This window comes from Falco biarmicus, chromosome 13 (genome assembly GCF_023638135.1).
Source record: "Falco biarmicus isolate bFalBia1 chromosome 13, bFalBia1.pri, whole genome shotgun sequence".
Lineage (NCBI taxonomy): Eukaryota > Metazoa > Chordata > Aves > Falconiformes > Falconidae > Falco > Falco biarmicus.
This window is the reverse complement of record NC_079300.1, coordinates 699,605-718,842: the sequence shown is the minus strand read 5'-3', so window position 1 is coordinate 718,842 and position 19,238 is coordinate 699,605. Positions and strand designations below refer to the sequence as shown.

Here is a 19,238-nt window from a genome sequence, read left to right as displayed (position 1 = left end):
AAGATCCACACTACCACCATCTGCCCTTCCAGTCACCAGACATGCTCTGATATGCCATCAGTTTTCTCCCATGTCTGTCTATGTGTGTGTATATCTTCCAGTTCCGATACACAAGTCCATCAGCAGGACTACAAAAAAAGTCTCTTTTCATAGGCACTGAGCTCAGACAAAAAGTTAGAATTATTTTCTTAACAAAATGCCAGCTAGACCAGCAGAAGTGAATTTTGGATTTGGGGGGAAAAAAAGACTTGTATAGCTAACGGTAAAATACATTATCAGTTTGCCTTTAAGCCACCAAAATTATACAATATACAGCAGGGGTCTTCCTTAGTAATCATGCTCACTTGCTTGCTTTCTAACCCTTTGGAAATAACACCTGTTTAGATCCTTAAACATTAAATTTCGCTGGCATTTTGAGAAAATATCCATGTCTGCATAACAAAGTGACCCTCCAGTTTGCCTTGCTGTTTAGAGTCATTCCAATGAAGTGAAACTGTACACAGAGCTGAGACATCCTGCCCACCCTTTAAGCTCTTAATCCCCTGTGCTGGACAACTGCTTACTTCTCTCACAAGCATGCAAAAAATTATCTGTGCTGCAACATTTAATCCATCAGCAGATTACATTTGAAAACACTGCGTTTTTCCTTCTTTTGGGACTTACATACTCATGGAGAGCTGCACACTTCGATCTTTTACTGGAGGCAGCACTGTGACTGACATACTTAGTTCTAGTTTAACAATTCCAAATAAGTTTTAACCAAGAATGACATTTCAAACCAGAAAGTGCAGCCATGCCATCAGGCTATCTGACAGCGACATATTTTCATGAAGTATGAAAAAGTTATCCCCAAAGTTGCTCACGCTTGGATTCTGTTATCTTTCCGCATATTACCATTTTTAGAATAATTTCATATCAATGGCTATGAAGCTTAACTGTCTGCTGCATCATGAGACCCACACAACTTTTCAGAGAGAAACCCACATAGCATCCACGCATTTCAGCACTTCAATTTATATTCAAGATGACTCTGCCTGCTTAGAATTGAATTCCCTTCCCAACATACACTGGCTACTTGTGATCTTCAGAGAGGAAGCCCAGTGACACTTCACTTCTGGTCCGCTAGCAATGGTACCTTGCCTCTATTGCTCAAACACTCTGCAGCAGCCAGAGCTCGCTGCAGCTTCCCTGCACGAAGCAATGCTGAGGACCACCAGTGGCACAGCCCTCCAGCCCCATCGTCAGGAGAGCCAGCTGCTCTGAGCACACCAGGTGTGTCCTTCCCTGAGATCAGCTAAGCAGGAACGAGCATCCTCTTAACTTAGGCTTGTATCTGCACTGTGTATTGCTTTAAATTAAAATTCCACCCTCAACTGAAGTCTTGTAACTATTTCCACCACAAGCCGTTTTTAAGGTATACATACCGGCACTGGCATGGTTCACAGGGGCTTACATATTTCACTTTGTGTCTTCCCCTTTCCTGGTGAAGAAGATAACAAGCTTTGCAAAAAATATATATGTAAACAAGATCCTGAATGTACCAGGGCAATGAAGCATCCTGGTTCCATGCACAGCCTGGAGCTCTGGACGTCTATAAACCAACGAGTGCTTTACAGTGAGAGCACCACCAGAGTGGGCACCACTATCTGTCTGCCTTTTTATTATTTTCTTCCTAAGCAATGACTCCTGACCACCATAAAAACTGATTTGTGAGTTACTCAATATATTGGTTGGGTTAGTTTAGCGATTTTGTATTTCTATCAGAATATGATCAAGTTTTAAATAATGATAAATACTGAAGAGACAACTTTGGACAAAAAGAGCATGTGAGCATATTAAACACGTCTGTTTTACTATTGCATCTATATAAAATTACTCACACACAGCCTTTTTGATAAACTCCACTGCCAATAGTCTGCTAGAACTATACAGTGGAATCACTCCATTCAAATTACAAACCTGATAATGTGTTTTGTTTAGTTTGTATCATGTTTTAAGTACAATGATGGTCATCAGAAGCCTTAAACAATAAACAAAATGGAAAAATAATACAACAGAGAAAAGTGAAGTGAAAGGGAGCAAGGAAATGTCACTAGCCAGACTGAACACAGGATGGCTATTTAAAGCGACTGGAACCACTTTAAACATTTAACATGAGAAGTTGCATTTTGAGGGTTGTTTTTAAGCTTTTCCTCCTTTACCTCAATACATTAAACACACATACAAACTTGTGTTCTTAACTCGGTAATAAAAGCAAACACAGTTATCTTTATTTCCTTCTGGGCAATAAGCTAGTGAGTTACAGCACTATACTGGAAACCTGAGGAGCAGGGTCACACTCGCCACCCAAAGGTCCACTCAATTTATTTTAAAATACTTTGCATTCACCTCCCCATAAATATTTTGCAAAGAAAACAACCCTTGACTTTGCAAGAACTAAACGACAACTTTTGACTTCAACCTAAAGAAATTTCTCGTCTAGAAAGAATGAATTTAAGATTCCAATCAAAGGCAGGCTGCGTTTAACAACTTTTGCCTACTCTCATTCTGGGGATGCAATTATATTACATAAGTACGGGGCTAGTATTGTTTTCTTCAGAGGAAAAAAGCCAATACAAAACTACAGTTTGTTAAACATTCACTCACTCAACACCAACCCCAGAAGTGCTAACTTCCAGAACTCCATTACACGAAGTTGAGAAATAAGGAGAGGCAGCGCTAATTTGCAGCACACGTGTTGTTCAATGTATCTTTACACTCAGCTGAGAAGTAACAGCCATACCTGCCATATGCACATTACACAAGACATTTCTTTTAATGTTGTCAGGGTTGACAAGACCAAGATGCTTCACTTTCCGTTTCAAAGCATTCTCCAGTTTTTCTTGGGGGCGGGGTGGGGGGTGGGGGGGGGGTGGGGGGGGGGTGTAGCACAGCAGCAGCATGAGGGATGGGAAAGGATATCCAAACAACTATGATCCAAAGTAAGCGATACATCTACTGTACAACAGCAAAGCCCCATTTCTAGCACGAGAGCAACCACAATCTGAGACAAGACCTCAGGAAAGGAGCTCAGTGTTAGAAAGCACTGAGAATCCCTTTTAAGCAAGCTGGAATTTTTAAAGTCAGGGAATAATAAACATGCAATCAAAATCTAAACATGCAACGTGCATGCAATCAAAACTGTGCTACAGTTTGCCTCTCGTACTGAAGATCAACTCCAGCTCTGTGCTTCAGCTCTGACTGGCCTGGGATCAGTGCATGCTAAGGTCACACCCTGCCCACGTGCTTTCATTAAAAGCCAGAAGTATCTAAACTGCAAGTTCTGTCCCACTGACAAACGAACACCTCGTGACTGATGACGACACGTAAGGGGAGAAGATAAATGCATGAGACTTGCTGCTTTAGTACAGAATTGGTCAATCTTTTGAGCAGTTCCCACTTTCAGTCTTGCAGTCCCAGAGCCTGGTATGGATATGACTGCAGGGATTTCGCATGTACCTACATTCGCCAGAGACTAACAGGCTACCACATGTAAAAATCAAGAGGTTTCTCCATGAAGAAGCACCTTTTTTGGAAGAATAAGGTATATGCGCGCATCCCCCCCCAAACTGGTCATTTCAATTCTGTGCAGCCTCAGAGGCTTGCATGATCAAGACAGTGGGGAAGATGACACCACACTGCTCAGATGACTGCCAGGTGTGACATTGCCAGCAAACCTCTGGTTAGTAATGAAAATTAAAAGTGTAAATCTAACCAGGTGAATCTCCTGACAGCACAAGATACTGAATGCACAACGACTCAGAGTGCCAACGGATAATCGCATGGACTTTCTAATCAAGACACTGCAGAGCAGAGTCCGGGTCTGTGGATTTTATGACACTAAAAAAGGAAATTTGCAGGCAAAGCACGGAGGAAGTTTACTGCTCTTATTTATAACAAAACGACAACAGAATCCCATGACCGAAAGTTTCCATAGCTGTTTCCATCAAAAAAGAAAGACAATGCACGCCTATGCACAGAACTCAAATGCGCCTGTTTCCTAATGGTCATTTGGTTACGACCTTGTGGAGTGCTTATTCACCAATGGCATCCCAGAGAAAACTAAGATATCTCTTTCATACTCGGATAAAGACATAAGCATGATGCTTTTCTCCCTCTAACCAGAGCAGTGAGACTGCCCAGAAAACTAGTCCCAGGACAGTACAACGCAGAGGAAAAAGGCAGTGGGCTAGTGAGACGGGACAGCTCTGAGACCTGCCTTCCTCGAGGCAGAAGTACTGCAAGGTCAGCGTAAATACTCCAGATCACACACCTGTGCTCACATCCACCTTAGCTAGAAGTCTATTTTATAGATCTAAAAATATCAAATTACTGAGTCATCATTCAGGGATGGAGGCCTATGATTGGACTGTAAATCAGCTAACCAGCCCAGGAAGGAACACTACGCTTCAGAAAAACATGAAAGAGAAATTGCTCTGCACTGCAGAGAAGAGCTAGATCTAGCTCAAGCTCGCTGTACACAGGAGCAGGGCACAGCTCTGCATATCCACACCTCCTGGCATGAACTGAGCACACGTGCAGTAAGCCTGAGACATTCTAACACTGGTAATGCAGATGCGGCTGAAGGGACTTCTGTTCTCACACGTGTACAAGTAACATTAATGAGCCCTGGTCATGCTGAAGTGTAAGAGCCATCTCCAGAAAACCAAGCCATTCTTCTGGCCGGAGCCCCACTTCCATACCACATCACTACCTTCAGGTCCAACACGGCGCACAGTCACCTCTGCTGCCAATGGAAAGCTCATAGGTGGTTTTGGGCCACTTTGAGGAAACTGGGAAATAAAAAAATTGGGGTTAGAAATAACATACTAAAAAATAGTGCTTCCTTCTGTCTCTGCCTACGAAACAAAAGGCACCTTCAGCATAACTGCAACAGCAGGGACTGTACAGTGTAGCATCTTTAATCCCTCTGCAAAAAGCCTGTTGTGATACCAGACCTGCAGTCTCCCTTGGAAATCCTGATGTCTTCTTAGATCTGCTTTGTAACCAGCTCCTCAGCTCCTTTTCAAGCAGCAACAGAGGGTAAAAACCCAGCTTTCAGTTACAGGAAAGTGGGGAAAGCAGCCTGGTGCTGGTACCTTTGGAAAACAGCCAGGCAGGAGGGTGAGGAGAAGAAAGTAGGAAAAAGCATTGGTAATTAAAGCTGAAAGAAACCTGGAAAAGCTGGCTACCAGCCTGGGCTGTGCCCTGGAATTCACTGCCAGTTTGCTTTGAGGTGCTAAGTCTTCAAACAAGAGCATTTTACCAGAGCCGAGTCCTTCAGTGATGTGTTTGCCTTATTAGCCCATAGGAAAGACTATTTCTGTTGCACAAAGGTTGGTAGTTCAATCCAAATTGTTGGCTGCGGGCACAAGTCCTGATTTTCTGATGCATCAGCAAAAAAGGTTATTCAGTTCTTTGTTAAATACTCAGTTGCTTGAAACAATAGGAACAACTTTTGAATGTTTAAGCTATTTTCTCACCACGCAAATTTTCCCTTTTGCTGGGTCTTTGAACAATGGCCTCCTTCAACAGAAAGTTTGGGGTGCTGCATATAAAGTGAGAACTGCCCTGGGAAGGAAGAGGTTTAACTGAGGTTGGTGGACAGTTTTGCTTTGCCAAGAGGTTCCTCTTACCCTTTGTTTTACGTTTCTCTTTCAAACTCAGTTATCTTGACAGACAGCACTTTTCTTCCTCTTCTGCTAGGCTCTCATCTGAACACAAATGGAACATTGCTTATTTTAATTTTAGGCTTAGATCAGGAAGCTATGGGAAAAAGTTTATTATGGGTCACACCCTGAAAGTTGACCTTGGTCTCAGAAGGGATATCAAGGCTTCTGTTGCTGTTTCTGGGGAGAGATAAAAAAAAAAGCCAACAAAAAAAACCCCAAACAAAACAAAACAAAAAACCCAAACAAAGAAAGGGTGCTTTTTTTGTTTGTGTTTTAGAATGAATTACAAACTGTCTCAGAGGGCCAGAGGTTTTTAAAGCACTTGTGATCAGCCAAAGCCTTATCTGACCCTCTCCTCCCATCCTTGCTGCAAAAAATGACAATAGGGTGCATGGAAAGAGATGAAAAGTTTGGCTGACTAGGTGCCCTCTGGGGAGCACCTGAAAAAGCTTTGTGCATCCTCCTGCAGCTGCAGAAGGTCTGCCAGAGGCAAATGGGGCAGGCTTGCCCTTGGATAAGCCTCCTCACCCCGCACTGCAGTCCAGAGCAGCCAGCTCCAGCAAGGCCTCCCAGGGAATGGGCTTCGCAGCAGGGCGGCGCGCTGGCACGGGCAGGCCCCAGCGCCAACTTCGGGCAGCAGGCGTGCTCGAGGAGACTGTGGCAGCCCTGGCCCAGCCGAACATGGGCAGGGAGCAGCAGCGCTTCACCCTTTGGAGATGTGTTCCTGTCACACAGCCGAGAGCCTGGGCCACCTCCAGCCCTGCACAAAGCTCAGCTCTGCCACAGTGAGACTGCAGCCCAGCTGTAAAGAAGAAACAGCTTGTGTTGCCAACGACTCATGTCTCTCAGTGTGAAACTGGGCTCCCAGCTCACAGGCATGACTCCTGCCTAGCCAATTTCCACATTCAGAACGAGGATGAGAACGGAAACAGAGTCTGTATTTTTCCAAAACATGCTTCAGTTAAAATAGTACCCCATGATGAGCAGGGGAAGGAACAGGCTTCTCCAGGGTCCCCTGCCCGGCCCAAAACCCTCACCGATATGTTGAGCCTCAGTTAAAGGAACATGTCCCAGTAACGGCAGTTTAACAGCCCCTCACCAACCCTGGCAAAACCCCCGGGGGTCCGGCAAAGCACTCAAAGCAGCATGGCTCCCCCCAGCTGCTCCCAGCCCATGCCTGTGGCACTGGGCACCGGAGCAAAGCAGCAGGCTGGTCACTATCGAGCCTCCCCCGGGAGGGAGGGGAAGGGCCCAAGTGGGGCGCAGGCACATGCAGACACTGGATGTGCGCACGTGTGTGCACACACCCACAGGGGAGCAACTGGCACTGGGAATGAAGCAGAGCAGGTCGTGCCAGGCAAGTGTGCTGAAAGGGTTACACTTGTGAGATGGAAAAGAGTGAAGAGACATGCAAGTTCTCCTCAAAGCCTTCTAAGGACTCTAGGTGCGTGTCCTTCCTGAGGAGGGTTAAAACCTGCAACCTCTGGCGTTCACTGCTTCTTCCTAAGTTACAAGTTTAGCCCTCTCTTCTCCTGAGGCACATGAAGAGCTGTAACTCTTTAGGGCAGACAGATTTCCTTCTATTTGCTTGACACTGAAGCCTGACAGTATGAGGCATGGCGCACAAACTCTATGGGATGTGAATCCTAAAGCTACAGCCCACCAGCCCCCAGGGAAGACATAGCATCACAGGGCCCACAGAAGCAGTGCCAGGGAAGCAGGCTGTCATCAGCAGGATCCCTGTGCCAGGCAGCTGAGAGGGGACCAGAGTGTGCCTGACCTCTGATGCCCAAGAAACTGAAACCAAACTTCCACATCACAGCACCTGCCTTCCAGACACAAAATGCTCAGATTTGGGTTCCTAGAAAGGTTGAATGCTCACACTGCCGCGTAAACAGAATATAAGGCAGGTATAAAAATTCTCAATAAAACAAACATCCAAACTCATCACCTGAAAGCAATGAATAATTGACAATTATGGCTCTGAACTGGGAATCTTAGGAATGAGAGAGGGGCAAGAATACTCACAATGCAGAGACAATTTTGTCTCTGAAGATACTCCCTCATTTCACTAAGATTCAATGAAACTTGAGGGGAGAAAAGGTCTGCAGGATCAGGTTAACACACACTGGCCCTGTGTAAAGGATGTGTACATGACAGCAGTGCTTTAGTAGAAGGTACATTAATTTGTCCACACCTTTTGGCTCCTTCTTGTAAGGTGGTAAACACCCATAGAAGGAAAGTCCATGAGGAAATTGTGTCTTTAGGGCTCAAGTTAATGTAAAGCAGAGCTCAGGTCACGTACTAAATGTTCATTAACACTAATGTACACAACTTACATATTTCACTTTTCAAAAATAAACATATAAACTTCAATTTCTCTCCCCAAACCTCAGATCTCACTCAGGATACACTACTTTCCCACATTCATGGAAAAGAATCTAATTTTTGCATTACCATACATTTCCACTAATTTCGTCTCAATTTCAAAGCCTCCCAGTGAACATATGGGAGGAAAGGGAAAGGAGGAAGACAGACAGGTGATTAAGGTTAAAGGAAAAGAAAAAGAAAAAAGAAGAAAACCAAAAAACCCAAAAACCCATACACCAAAGAGTCATCACTTATCCCAAGAACGCATCTGCCAGCCTTTGAGCACGCCCTGAACAATGGCAATGTAAGCCCGTACGCTCCAGTTCAGAAAACTCCCATTAAAAAAGCAGAAGCTATCAGGGTAGTAAGCTTTACAGAGAAGGTCAGAGCCAGGCCTGGGAACAGCTTAAGAAAAGAAAACACCAGCCTTTAACTTAGGATTGCTTACTGCTTTGCCAACTGCACAAATGCATCTCTCTTGAAACCAGTTCAACACTGTTCTTCATGGAAGTTACGTGTAAGTACACAAAAATAGCACTGGCCATCTGCAGCGCTTGATATCTCGACCACATTTGGCCAAGCAGCCAGGCACGATTCACCAGCTCTTCAGCTTCCTGCTTGCAGAGACACAGCACACTGACCCACCAACACTACCGAAGCAGATAATGAAGATAATATCGCAAAGCATTTGCTTAAAGAACTAAAGCCTATCCAGCTGCAGAGGAGCAGCAATGGGTAAAGCAGAGCACACAGAAGACTGCACTCCAGCCAGTAAGTAACAGAATCTGCTGTAGCTTACACAGTCTTTACAGTGTTTTACATTCTAAGGCACTTCTAAAGGGCTTATTCTGTAAATCTGTTTCATAGCTGAAGAGGGACCACACATGCAATTTTATACTTCTTTCCAGGTGAAAGACTCTGCCTTTTCATTACGCGTTTCTGTACGTTACCAATGCTTTCAAACATTCTCTTCTGATTTTTAAATAACTACCACTATAATTTCTTTTTTTTAAATCAACAAATAATGTGAACAGAAAATCATCCATGCATTATGCAAACCACAAACAAATTACTTAGAACACAAATGAGCACTCATAACTGTAAATAAATACAGAAAACCAAGGCAGACAAACTCCCACACCTATTAGACTGAGACATGGAACAGCCTTAAGCTACGCCAAAGGCTGCTTCTCTATAGGTAAGCATTGCTCTGTTTTGTGTATCTTGGCAAAAGATATTTTTCTTAAGCAACTACTTTTTTAATTTATGACTGAGGAAACATAACTATATAAACCCCACAGATCAAAACATTAGAAAATAGAATTAAAACCCAAATATTTAAATGACAGATGCTACTATTAAAATAGAACGTTAAGGGAACAATTTCTTTATGTAAGCCACATTTTACTTCTTTAAAATATTCAGGTTTAGGACAATAAAACTACTAATCATTAAAATGTTTTATTAACATATTGTCCCGGTTTTAGCTGCCACAGAGTTAATTTCCTTCCTCACAGCTGGTACAGTGCTGTGGTTTGGATTTAGGATGAGAATGATGTTGCTAACACACTGATGTTTTAGTCATTGCTGAGCAGTGCTTACACTAAGTCAAGGGCTTTTCAGCTTCTCATGCCCTGCCAGCGAGCATCCTGGGGGGCACAAGAAGCCGGGAGGGGACACCACTGGGACAGCTGACACTGACTGCCCCAAGGGATATTTCACATCATATGATGACATGCTCAGCATACAAAGTGGCGGAGAAAGCTGGCCAGGAGCTGCTGCTCGGGAACTGGCTGGGCATCGGTCGGTTGGTGGTGAGCAATTATTTTTCATTTGCATCACTTGGTTTTCTTGGGGTTTATGTCTCTTTTTGTTATTTTTCTTTTCATTAATTTTTTTCTTATTACTATTTTTTTTCCAATTATTAAACTGCTCTTATCTCAACCCATGGGTCTTTCCACTTTTACCTTTCCAGTTCTCCCCCTCATCCCACTGGGGGGGGGGGGGAGTGAGCAAGCAGCTGCGTGGTGCTTAGTTGCTGGCTGGGGTTAAACCATGACACATACTAGAATAATTCCAAAATTGATAGTACAGTTACTTCTAAAAGCTGATCTGTTTAATCCTCTTAATACAAAATTATAAACTGACCAGTCCTTATACCCTGGTCCTAACTTTTCCTCTTACATCCACCATTCCATAATTCAGATATTCAGATACTGTAACTGATAGGAGACAGGAAGAATCGGGGGGGGGGGGGGGGGGGGGGCGGGTTGAAGCTGAATTAAAAGAAGCGGAATATTTGCATTAGATCTGAAAATGATCCCACATGCAAACAACTCAAAGCATTTCTCCATGTTTCTGTGTGAACATCAGGGTTTGCACAGATACTTCACAGACTCTAATCTTTTAATGTTAAAATGTTGTGGGTTTAGAATAATTTAGACCCTTGTCTAAGAATAAGAAATGAAAACAGAATGAAAAGTTTAACTTACCAGGACAATTAGGCTGTTACATTTCAGATTTCAAAAGTAGCATAGGGACTCCTGGGCAACAAGAAGAGATGAAACAATTGCTGGTGGGTTTTGCAAGACAGAAATAAAATTCCACCCTTGGGGCGTCCTCAGGCTGCAACTAAAGGAGCTTGCACTGCCTGCTTGTTTTAACAAGAAATACACAATCTTATCTACAGCTGCACTTTACACCTGTTGGCTCTCCTTACTCGCTCTGTCCTTCAGAACACCAGAAATTAATCCTGTATGTCAAGAAAACATCACATAAGATCTTTCTGATGTAACAACTTTGGTCAGGAAAATCTTGTTGTAAAATGCTGTCAATGCTAAATGCTGTCTGCGCTAACTGGTGCCATTTTATGTGGCATGCTCTTTCTGCCAAGCTATCAGCAGTAAGCTTTTTACTTAAGCTTTGTTCATGAACTCAGCAGAAGCGATGCACGGGTGGGCGACATGCTGGAAGCACTGTCGAGGCAGCCAGACCACCCCCTGGCAAGTTCAGGCGTGGGGCTGCCGGGGCTCCAGCACCTGCCCACGTTACCCCCGCTCACCCCCACCCTGCCTCCTGCCAGGGCAGTGCAGGGCACTTCATTGCTGTCATCCAACCTGGGGACAAAAATGTTTGTTTTCCTCGTGGCTGGCTTGCCTGAAAACATCAGCTTGCAACAGTTTTGTTTTTTTTAAAAGAGTGAGAAGATGGGGAGAAGAAGGAAGGAGGGCAGCAAGGAGAACAAAAGCTTGGTACTCGGTACTCAGATCTGAATCAGTTTTAGCAACAGATGTTTTGGGTCCAACTGGAAATGAAAATTCATTTACAATCATAAAAAAGTCAAGACCTTTTACTGCAATACTGCATACTTCTGAGAACTGTTGATGGGACTCCTCTCAGCCCAATCACTGGCAGGAAATGCTTCTAACACATCGAACTTAAAAGCTTGGGAATGTTTTTTTCCAAATATAAGGAATGAGAAACACACATAAAATCATTAATTCTTAAGAATTTATGAACATTGGCTGTGTTACACAAAGAAAGTCAAACCTTCATACTCCCATCCAAGCCCATACAACCAGCCAAAAGAAAACAGGCAGCCAGGAGCTAATACAGTCCCAGCAATGAGATGTCACAGATTTATTCCATGCTTTTTGTTAAAATACCACTTTAAAAGTTAGATGATACAGCCAATTTTTTCCAAATTGAGTAAGTCAACTGCTCCCTTCAGTTAAAGAGATGAGGAAGAAAATCCATGCCAGGACCTACTGCTGCCCAGTGCAAAGCAGAGGGCTCCAGTGGTGGTCAGGTGCTGCCACTCTGCTAGGTGGCACAGGGTCCCTGTCTACAAGGTCATTCATGGGGCTGCAGTCCCTGTGCAGGCATCAGTGGTGCTAAGTGGGGACACTGCCAGAAGGGTCGACTGCACATGGCTTGGCGATGCAATGCACACAGGAGGAAAAAAACACAAGGCTGACAGTTCAGAAGGCCCAGCAGCACCATCAGGACTGGCACACGATCTTAGGAAAGCCCCACAGGACAGCATTCTGAGTTGGAAGAGGTCCAAGTCCAGCTTTTGTTTGATTCATCCCATGTTTAGGAAGTCGGGAGTTTGTAAATAACAGCATAGCATGAAAAAAACACTTCATCACCAACTGCAACCTCCTCCCTCGAGTATCTTAAAATTTTGCCCTTTGGGATCAAAAGTGAGAAGTACTGCTAAGATGTAATTAGTTGTTTACACTTCTGTTCTTCCCCTTACTAACCACAGACAGGACATACCCAGACACCAAGGCTCGTCCGGGTTGGCAGGAGCCACTGCTACTCATGGGGATGCAGCAGCAGTGACCTTCACAGGACACATGGCCTTTCTCAGCCACTTTCACAGGGGATGCTACTCTCACCGGCACTCCGAGGAGCTGCCTGAGTAGAAATATGGCTCACTCTGTCCTCTCACACCAGACAAGAGTGGTCTTGAAAGCAAGAGATGGAAGGCACAGCAGCAAGGAACAAAGACTCTCTAGAAGTCACTGTCACATTTACCAGTCCTGCTTTCCTCTGAGCCATGCTGGAGGATGGGTGCACTGAGTGCCATCACATACGATGCTATCGCAGTTTTTCACTTACTGCTTTCTGCAACAGGAATGCTATTTTGTATTTTCTATCATCCTGATTCAACTATTCATCCTCCAGTACATTCTATGCATCTACAACAAACAAGAACTACCACCACCCAGTACACCATTTTAAAGGGTTGGATTACTACATGCTGTATTTTGCATGCTTTTAGTCTCTTAAGTATTAAAATCCAGACATTGCCTTACAACAAATGTTATAATAAGAACAGAAAAATAACAAAATCTTCATCCCTTGGCAAACTCACAAGAAGTCAAACAGACCAACATATCTCCACAGTCACAGCAAATATTCCTTCCACAGGAGACCAGCCATTACAACCACGGACCCTTGAAGATCTCCACCTGGGCATCTACCCCACCGGCTGCCAGGCTGAGCACCTTTGTGCAGATGCAGAAAGGCTGGAGACCAGCCCCGAGAATGCACCAGCTGTGAACCACCCAGGTGACCAGAGGAGAGCACTTTCCCTTGGACAGCCCCTGCTGGACCCTGCCGGTTCTGCCCCTCAAAATGCCCAGCTATGTGCCTGCAGAGAGCACCCCAGAGAAACGACAGCCAGGATCCCACCCCCTGCAACTCACAGCTAGCAAGCCCTGCTTTTATTTCCCTCTGCTGGTCCAGCTCCTAACAAACGCGTGAGCACGCCCACCCTCCAAAGCCCCACAAGGAGCCCCACAGCAGCCTGCCCTGATGGTTTCCAGCCAGCAGCTGCCCGAGCGCTGCTCGGAGCGGGAGCTCCGGAACGTGGGGCAGGCAGCTCACACCACAGCGGGCAGGGGTACACATCCTAACTGGGGGCTGCTTTCCCACTGGATTACACCAGCATGGCTGGGACTGCAAGTTCAGACCACTACCAATATTCCCTACCACATTACAAAGAACATCTTAAAAAAAATTATTCTTCTAGCACAACTCAGCACAATTTGCAATTGCTTTATTTTGTGTATTGCGCTTCCTCTTTCTCTAGATTTCTCATAACATCAGAGGTAACATTTGGCACGATCTTCCACCCTGATAAACTCCATCATGCAGTTCAAAAAAGATTTCTGGGGACAGTGAATGCCGTCAACAATTCCTGACCCCATAATTGCATTCCCTATTTATTTATTAGACAGCTGCATTAATTTCCATAAAATGTGAACTCGGTACTACAGAACCTTTATCATATTCAGGGTAAAAAAACCCCAAACTTGTAAATATTACTCTTATCTTCAGTAAAGCAGCCATAAACTTTTAAATTTGACAACCAAGTTACAGAAGTCAAGAAAAAGTGCCTTAATGATATTGGAAGGATTACAAATGATAGTGTGAGGGTTTGAATACAGAAGTAACTAAGCATTTGTATATGGTTTATGTGACCTTCCTTCTGTGCATTTTGCCAAGCAACGTGATTTGCAAACCGAGTAAGTTCAAAACTTGTATATATTTTACCAAATCAGTCTTGTTAATTTGGTGAATCAAGTTTGCTTGTTTTGCAGTAGTTGATATTATTTACACAGAATAAATATACTTCACGCTGGACCAAGCATTTGAACATGAAATGCTGCTGAAGTATGAAAGAGTATTCTCACAAATCACAAATTGCTGGGTGCTAATACATACCCTCCAACACACACCAAACAGCAGCAGTTACACAGCAGCAATAAAACAGATGTTTTAAGAATTGGAAAAAGGGTGTGTGTGTGCAAGAATCCTTAAGCTTAGTCATCACCTCAAGTAGCATTTGGACCAGAGTCCTACACTGACCCACCAATTAACATCAACAGAGAAGTGTTCACAGTTTCCAGATGAACCCTAGCATGGAATGAAGGGTGAATACCTGTGCCATTTCAAGCTGTGTATTGCTTAGTGGAGCTGCTGCAAGTTCTCAGTAGAGAAGAGAATGTTCTCGTTATGAAGGTTTAAGGGCAGCTTGAACAAGAATGCAACCAGAACAAGCATGGAAGGGCAGCTCCTCTATAAAGTGGAAGCATGCCTTCTGCCAACTACATGCAACCCATCTCTGCAATCCACAAATCAGCAGAGCATGGCCATAGCGGCAGCAGTGGTTATGAGGATCCAGAAGCACCAAGCAGCTGTATAAAGGCCACTCTGCTAGACTGATTCTTTACCAGAGCACAGGAGTTAGTCCATGTGGTGCCACATTGCCACAGCTCCTACGGGATTCACACTGGGACTCATGGCTGATGGAGGAACAGGCTAGCAAGGCAACAGTGTTGGCTACCAGTGCTGAACTATTCAGAGCAGCAGGGACAAGGCGTTCCACCAAGAGCTGAGTGCGTGACCAGGTGACAAAAAGAGCAGATGAATTTGATGGCAAACACAAATTATGTGACATGCAGCATCATAAAAGCCTCTAGACTTACCCATGCAGTGATGGGCTTCAGGTTGAACATGACTGCTCTATGAGTTTGTCCCTAACTGATCTTGAAGTCCTCCTGAAAGATCAGAAGACTTGTCTGCAGTACTGATCATTACAGTCAAAACAGGCATTGCACTGTGGGAACCCCTCTGCACCACAGAATTACTGTCCTATGTTATAATACACAACTCTAACAAGTGTATTTTCCAGTCTCTCACATAGGTCTCCCAGCAAGAAACGAGGCCCTGTGCCCGAGAATGGAAGGTGCTTTAGACCCTTAACAAAGGGCACCACAGCAGTCAAGTCACAAAAGGTAAGGACATGCCATTGATATTGAAAGATCTACAGTCTGACTTGGACTTTGGCCTCCTTCTCAACCACAAACAGTTGATAAACTTGCTGGTATCAAATGTAAAATTTGTCGAGGGTGTCTTTCACGCTACACAGACTCAACATACTTTAGAAAGCTTTAGGGCCCACATCTCTAAACATATGCTTCTGAAAAAATCCTTTGTTGTATGATGCCTCAGCACAAGAAATACTTCATGAACCCCTATCTGCTACTAAGTGCAAGTGTACTTTGCTTCAGGAAACCCTACAGAGCAGGAACAAGTTCTAAACACATCATAAGCAGAGCAAGAGTCCTGCTTAGACAGCCTGACAGGAGGAGAAGAACACGTACACAGTAGACAGCAAGGGGAAGAGAACAGGTTTTAAATACAGTGTGTTACCATCTTAAATAAAAATGCCATTCGCTACTGGTGCTTTTCCAGGAGACCCTTCTAGTCTTCGCAATGTCACCCTAAACCTTTACCTCCTAAATCTTATTAGGATTATTACCTCCTAATCTTAACACACCTATTCACATGGTAGTTATAGCACCTGCTCTCCACACCATCTTTTCCCTTTAAAAACCCAACCAAACAAAATCAAATGCCTTGAGATGACTAGAGCTGAAACATAAAGATAGGATGGCAGGTCACTGTATGGGAGAACTACCAGAAAGACATTAACTACAGGCTTCAGGTGTGACCACGGGTAAATGCCTGCTCCGTTGTTATCCATGCAAGTTCTAGAACAGCACCTAAGCACTGGTCAGCTTTTACAGGGTCTGCAAAAAGGACACAGAAAACAACACCGCAGAGGAAACAATTTTGCCTATTTGAAAGAAAATTTCCAATTCTAGTTATTGCAAGGTTGCATTCTGTTTGAATCTGCTACACTGAGGCTTCAGCTACTGACTCTGAATTGTGGCAATATGGAAATTCTTCTTTTTCTAAAAGATGAGGTGGGGGAGGGGGAGCAGGTTTCACAGCTCCATGGCACTAATTTTCCAGTTGCCTAGGTTCCCATTTGCCAAATGCAGCAGCATTAAATCCCGTAACTGCTCTGCCCTTCCTACAGAGGACAATCCAACCCCCTTAGACATTCTGTCAAAGAATAGCAGGCAGCAGATGTGACTTTTTCTTGGAGATACTCTAAAATTTAAATCTGACTGACTTGAGAGGACAGCTCTAGCTTCTACGTTATGCTAACACACACACTCCTGAGTGTCATGCTACTGAAAGTTTAAAGCAAACTGTGCTAGCTGCACATACAGGCTTCTTTGAAGTGAACATTAGAAAATACTGGCATACACTAGATATTTCACACTTGACTAATAGAAGAGTGTTTTTTATGTCTGTAAACAAAACAGAACACTGGTTCAAGGAATATTTGTGTCCCCCACATGCTGCCTGGTAAACCAGTGCTAAAAATACATACTACTCCTTTAAGGCTTAATGAGATGTACTCAGAGTCACAAAAATCACTGTGGCCCAATCCCCCTCCTAGTTAGCAGTGCATAGGCTTGCTTACACCCGCAGAAAAGGGGCAGCACACGGCATGAGGACAACGGATTAAAGTTGAACAGAGAAGCAAATGGATTTTCTGTTCCAAACAGCAGCATGCCCTTCAATATCATCAAAAAGTGAGACAGCACCACATGGAAAATACTAAGTATGCATCCCTGCTGGAAATGATATGGTGTGGAAACATGGTCATTTCTGAGAAGCATGCCAAATTTATTTTGAAGTAAGAGTAGAAAACTTGTACTAATTAAGAGAAACCATAGTACCATTTTATCTTACTGAGACAATCTTTCTCTGCTTCTAGGAACAAAGATATTGTAAGATGTTCAACTCCAGCACAAACTCCTTGGGAAACAACTGCAGCCACAGCACAGTAATAACTAAGACAGTCATCCCCCTGGTCTACTGTTTAATTTTCATAGTAGGACTCTTGCTGAACAGTGTAGCAGCATGGATCTTTCTGTATGTTTCTAGCAAAAAGAGTTTTATTGTTTATCTCAAGAACATCGTTCTTGCCGATCTCCTAATGAGCTTGACATTTCCTTTCAAAATTCTTGCTGATTCAGAAATTGCACCTCCACAGCTCAACATCTTTGTGTGCAGATACTCTGCTGTTGTTTTTTATACAAACATGTATATCAGTATAACATTTTTTGGCCTTATAGGTTTTGACAGATACTACAAAATTGTAAAGCCTTTACTCACCTCCTTTGTTCACACAGTTAACTACAGTAAGGTGGTCTCCATAATCATATGGCTATTGTTAATGCTTATATCATTTCCAAATATGATTTTAACTAATGAAATCACTAAAGAAAATTATTCCAGAAAATGTATAGGTCTTAAAAGTGAGCTTGGCAGACAGTGGCACAAGGCATCAAGTTATATTTGCACAGGGATTTTCTGGGTTGTTTTTCTTCTTCTAATAATTTTTTACACTTCTATATCAAAAAAAATATATCGCTCTTATAAAAAATTCCAAAGGAACTCAGAAGTGACCAAGAGAAAAACCAGTCGTAATATATTCAGTATCATGTTTGTATTTGTCATTTGCTTTGTACCCTATCACCTCTGTAGAACACCATACACTCTAAGTCAAACTAGCTCACAATTCAACTGTCAGTCAAAAACATCTCTGTACTATGCAAAGGAGTTTACTCTTGCACTGTCTGCTGCAAATGTGTGCCTTGATCCCATTATTTATTTTTTCCTTTGTCTACCCTTTAAAGAAAAGCTGTATCAAAAACTGCATCTCCAGCTGAAAACCTCAAGTGACGTTGAAATTTCTAAATCCAGAAGATCTAATACACTTCGGGAAGGTATGAACATAGTGTAGTCTGAGGTCTGTAAAACAACGTACATTTCAGAAAGTGCATTCAAGAATGCAAATGTTTCAAACTGAACAGATGAGACCCATCAATAAAACTGAAAAAAAATTTCAGTGTAAAATACCAAGTGGTGTTTTTCTGTATAAAAACATTATTGCATATTGCCAATATATTTACTATGTGCTATTTCAGCTGATGCTATGATTGCATTATGGTGTGACACAACCTATCTGGATATGAAAAAGAGAGAGAGGAGTAACTGGAACACCACATTCTGGAGCTCCAGGCCATGGTTCTCTGAAACGATTATCCAACAGACCCAATAATCAAACTGTTTCGCTGTTGTTTCTCACAAAGCCAGGCACAACACATATAACTATCAACAAACCAGCCTGAAGGGCCTGGAACAACCCATCACTCCATGTTATCTGGAGCAGACCCCTCAGAAGCAACACGAGCAAGTTCAGCCCAAGTCTCTCTGACTTGGCCTCCACCAGCCGATAAAAAGAGGACTGAGATCCAGAGGGAAAGCTCTCTCCTGTGTTTACCAGGCCACAACATAAAGGGCTGAAGGCAATGTGCAGCTTGGGAAAGGACTCTGTTCTAACAACTGGGGGTGGGGTGGGGGTGGGGGTGGGGAAGTGAGAGGAAGGAGGGAAAAAAAAGGAGGAAAAAAATACACATCAAATCCTTAAAGATCTGCACAGAGCCTGAAAACCCCTTGGTAAAATTAAGCTAGGGAAACATTCTATAAAATTAGGAATTAAACATGAGTAGTTGTCACCCTTGGACACCCAACGTCAGAACATTTCTATAAAATGCAATGCTCAATATAAGCAAGTGTTTAAAGAGGATCCTTCTATAACCTAACCAGCCTAGCTACACTGTACCATATTCCTCAGGACTCTTCTGAAAGAACATGCTGTACGCCAAAAATGTTCACACCAAACTGACTGGGATCTTAGTAACTCCCTTGCTGTTG

At 43.4% G+C, this 19,238-nt stretch overlaps 2 protein-coding genes across 23 annotated transcripts in view; one reads left to right on the top strand and one right to left on the bottom strand.

Moving 5' to 3' along the window:
* MED12L (mediator complex subunit 12L) overlaps positions 1 to 19,238 on the bottom strand; it is a 150,499-nt gene that overhangs the window by 84,309 nt on the left and 46,952 nt on the right. The window lies entirely within an intron of this gene.
* P2RY14 (purinergic receptor P2Y14) lies at positions 1,120 to 18,424 on the top strand. 3 transcript variants are annotated; one of them, XM_056359018.1, is made up of 3 exons: positions 1,120 to 1,272; positions 15,289 to 15,391; positions 17,233 to 18,424. In XM_056359018.1, exon 3 carries the CDS (start codon positions 17,251 to 17,253, stop codon positions 18,262 to 18,264), a length of 1,014 nt encoding a protein of 337 aa, XP_056214993.1. In that variant the 5' UTR covers positions 1,120 to 1,272; positions 15,289 to 15,391; positions 17,233 to 17,250; the 3' UTR covers positions 18,265 to 18,424. The 3 variants fall into 3 exon arrangements, with proteins under 3 accessions (XP_056214993.1, XP_056214990.1, XP_056214991.1); XM_056359015.1 differs by lacking the exon at positions 1,120 to 1,272 and adding an exon at positions 6,063 to 8,852; XM_056359016.1 differs by lacking the exon at positions 1,120 to 1,272 and adding an exon at positions 8,892 to 9,895.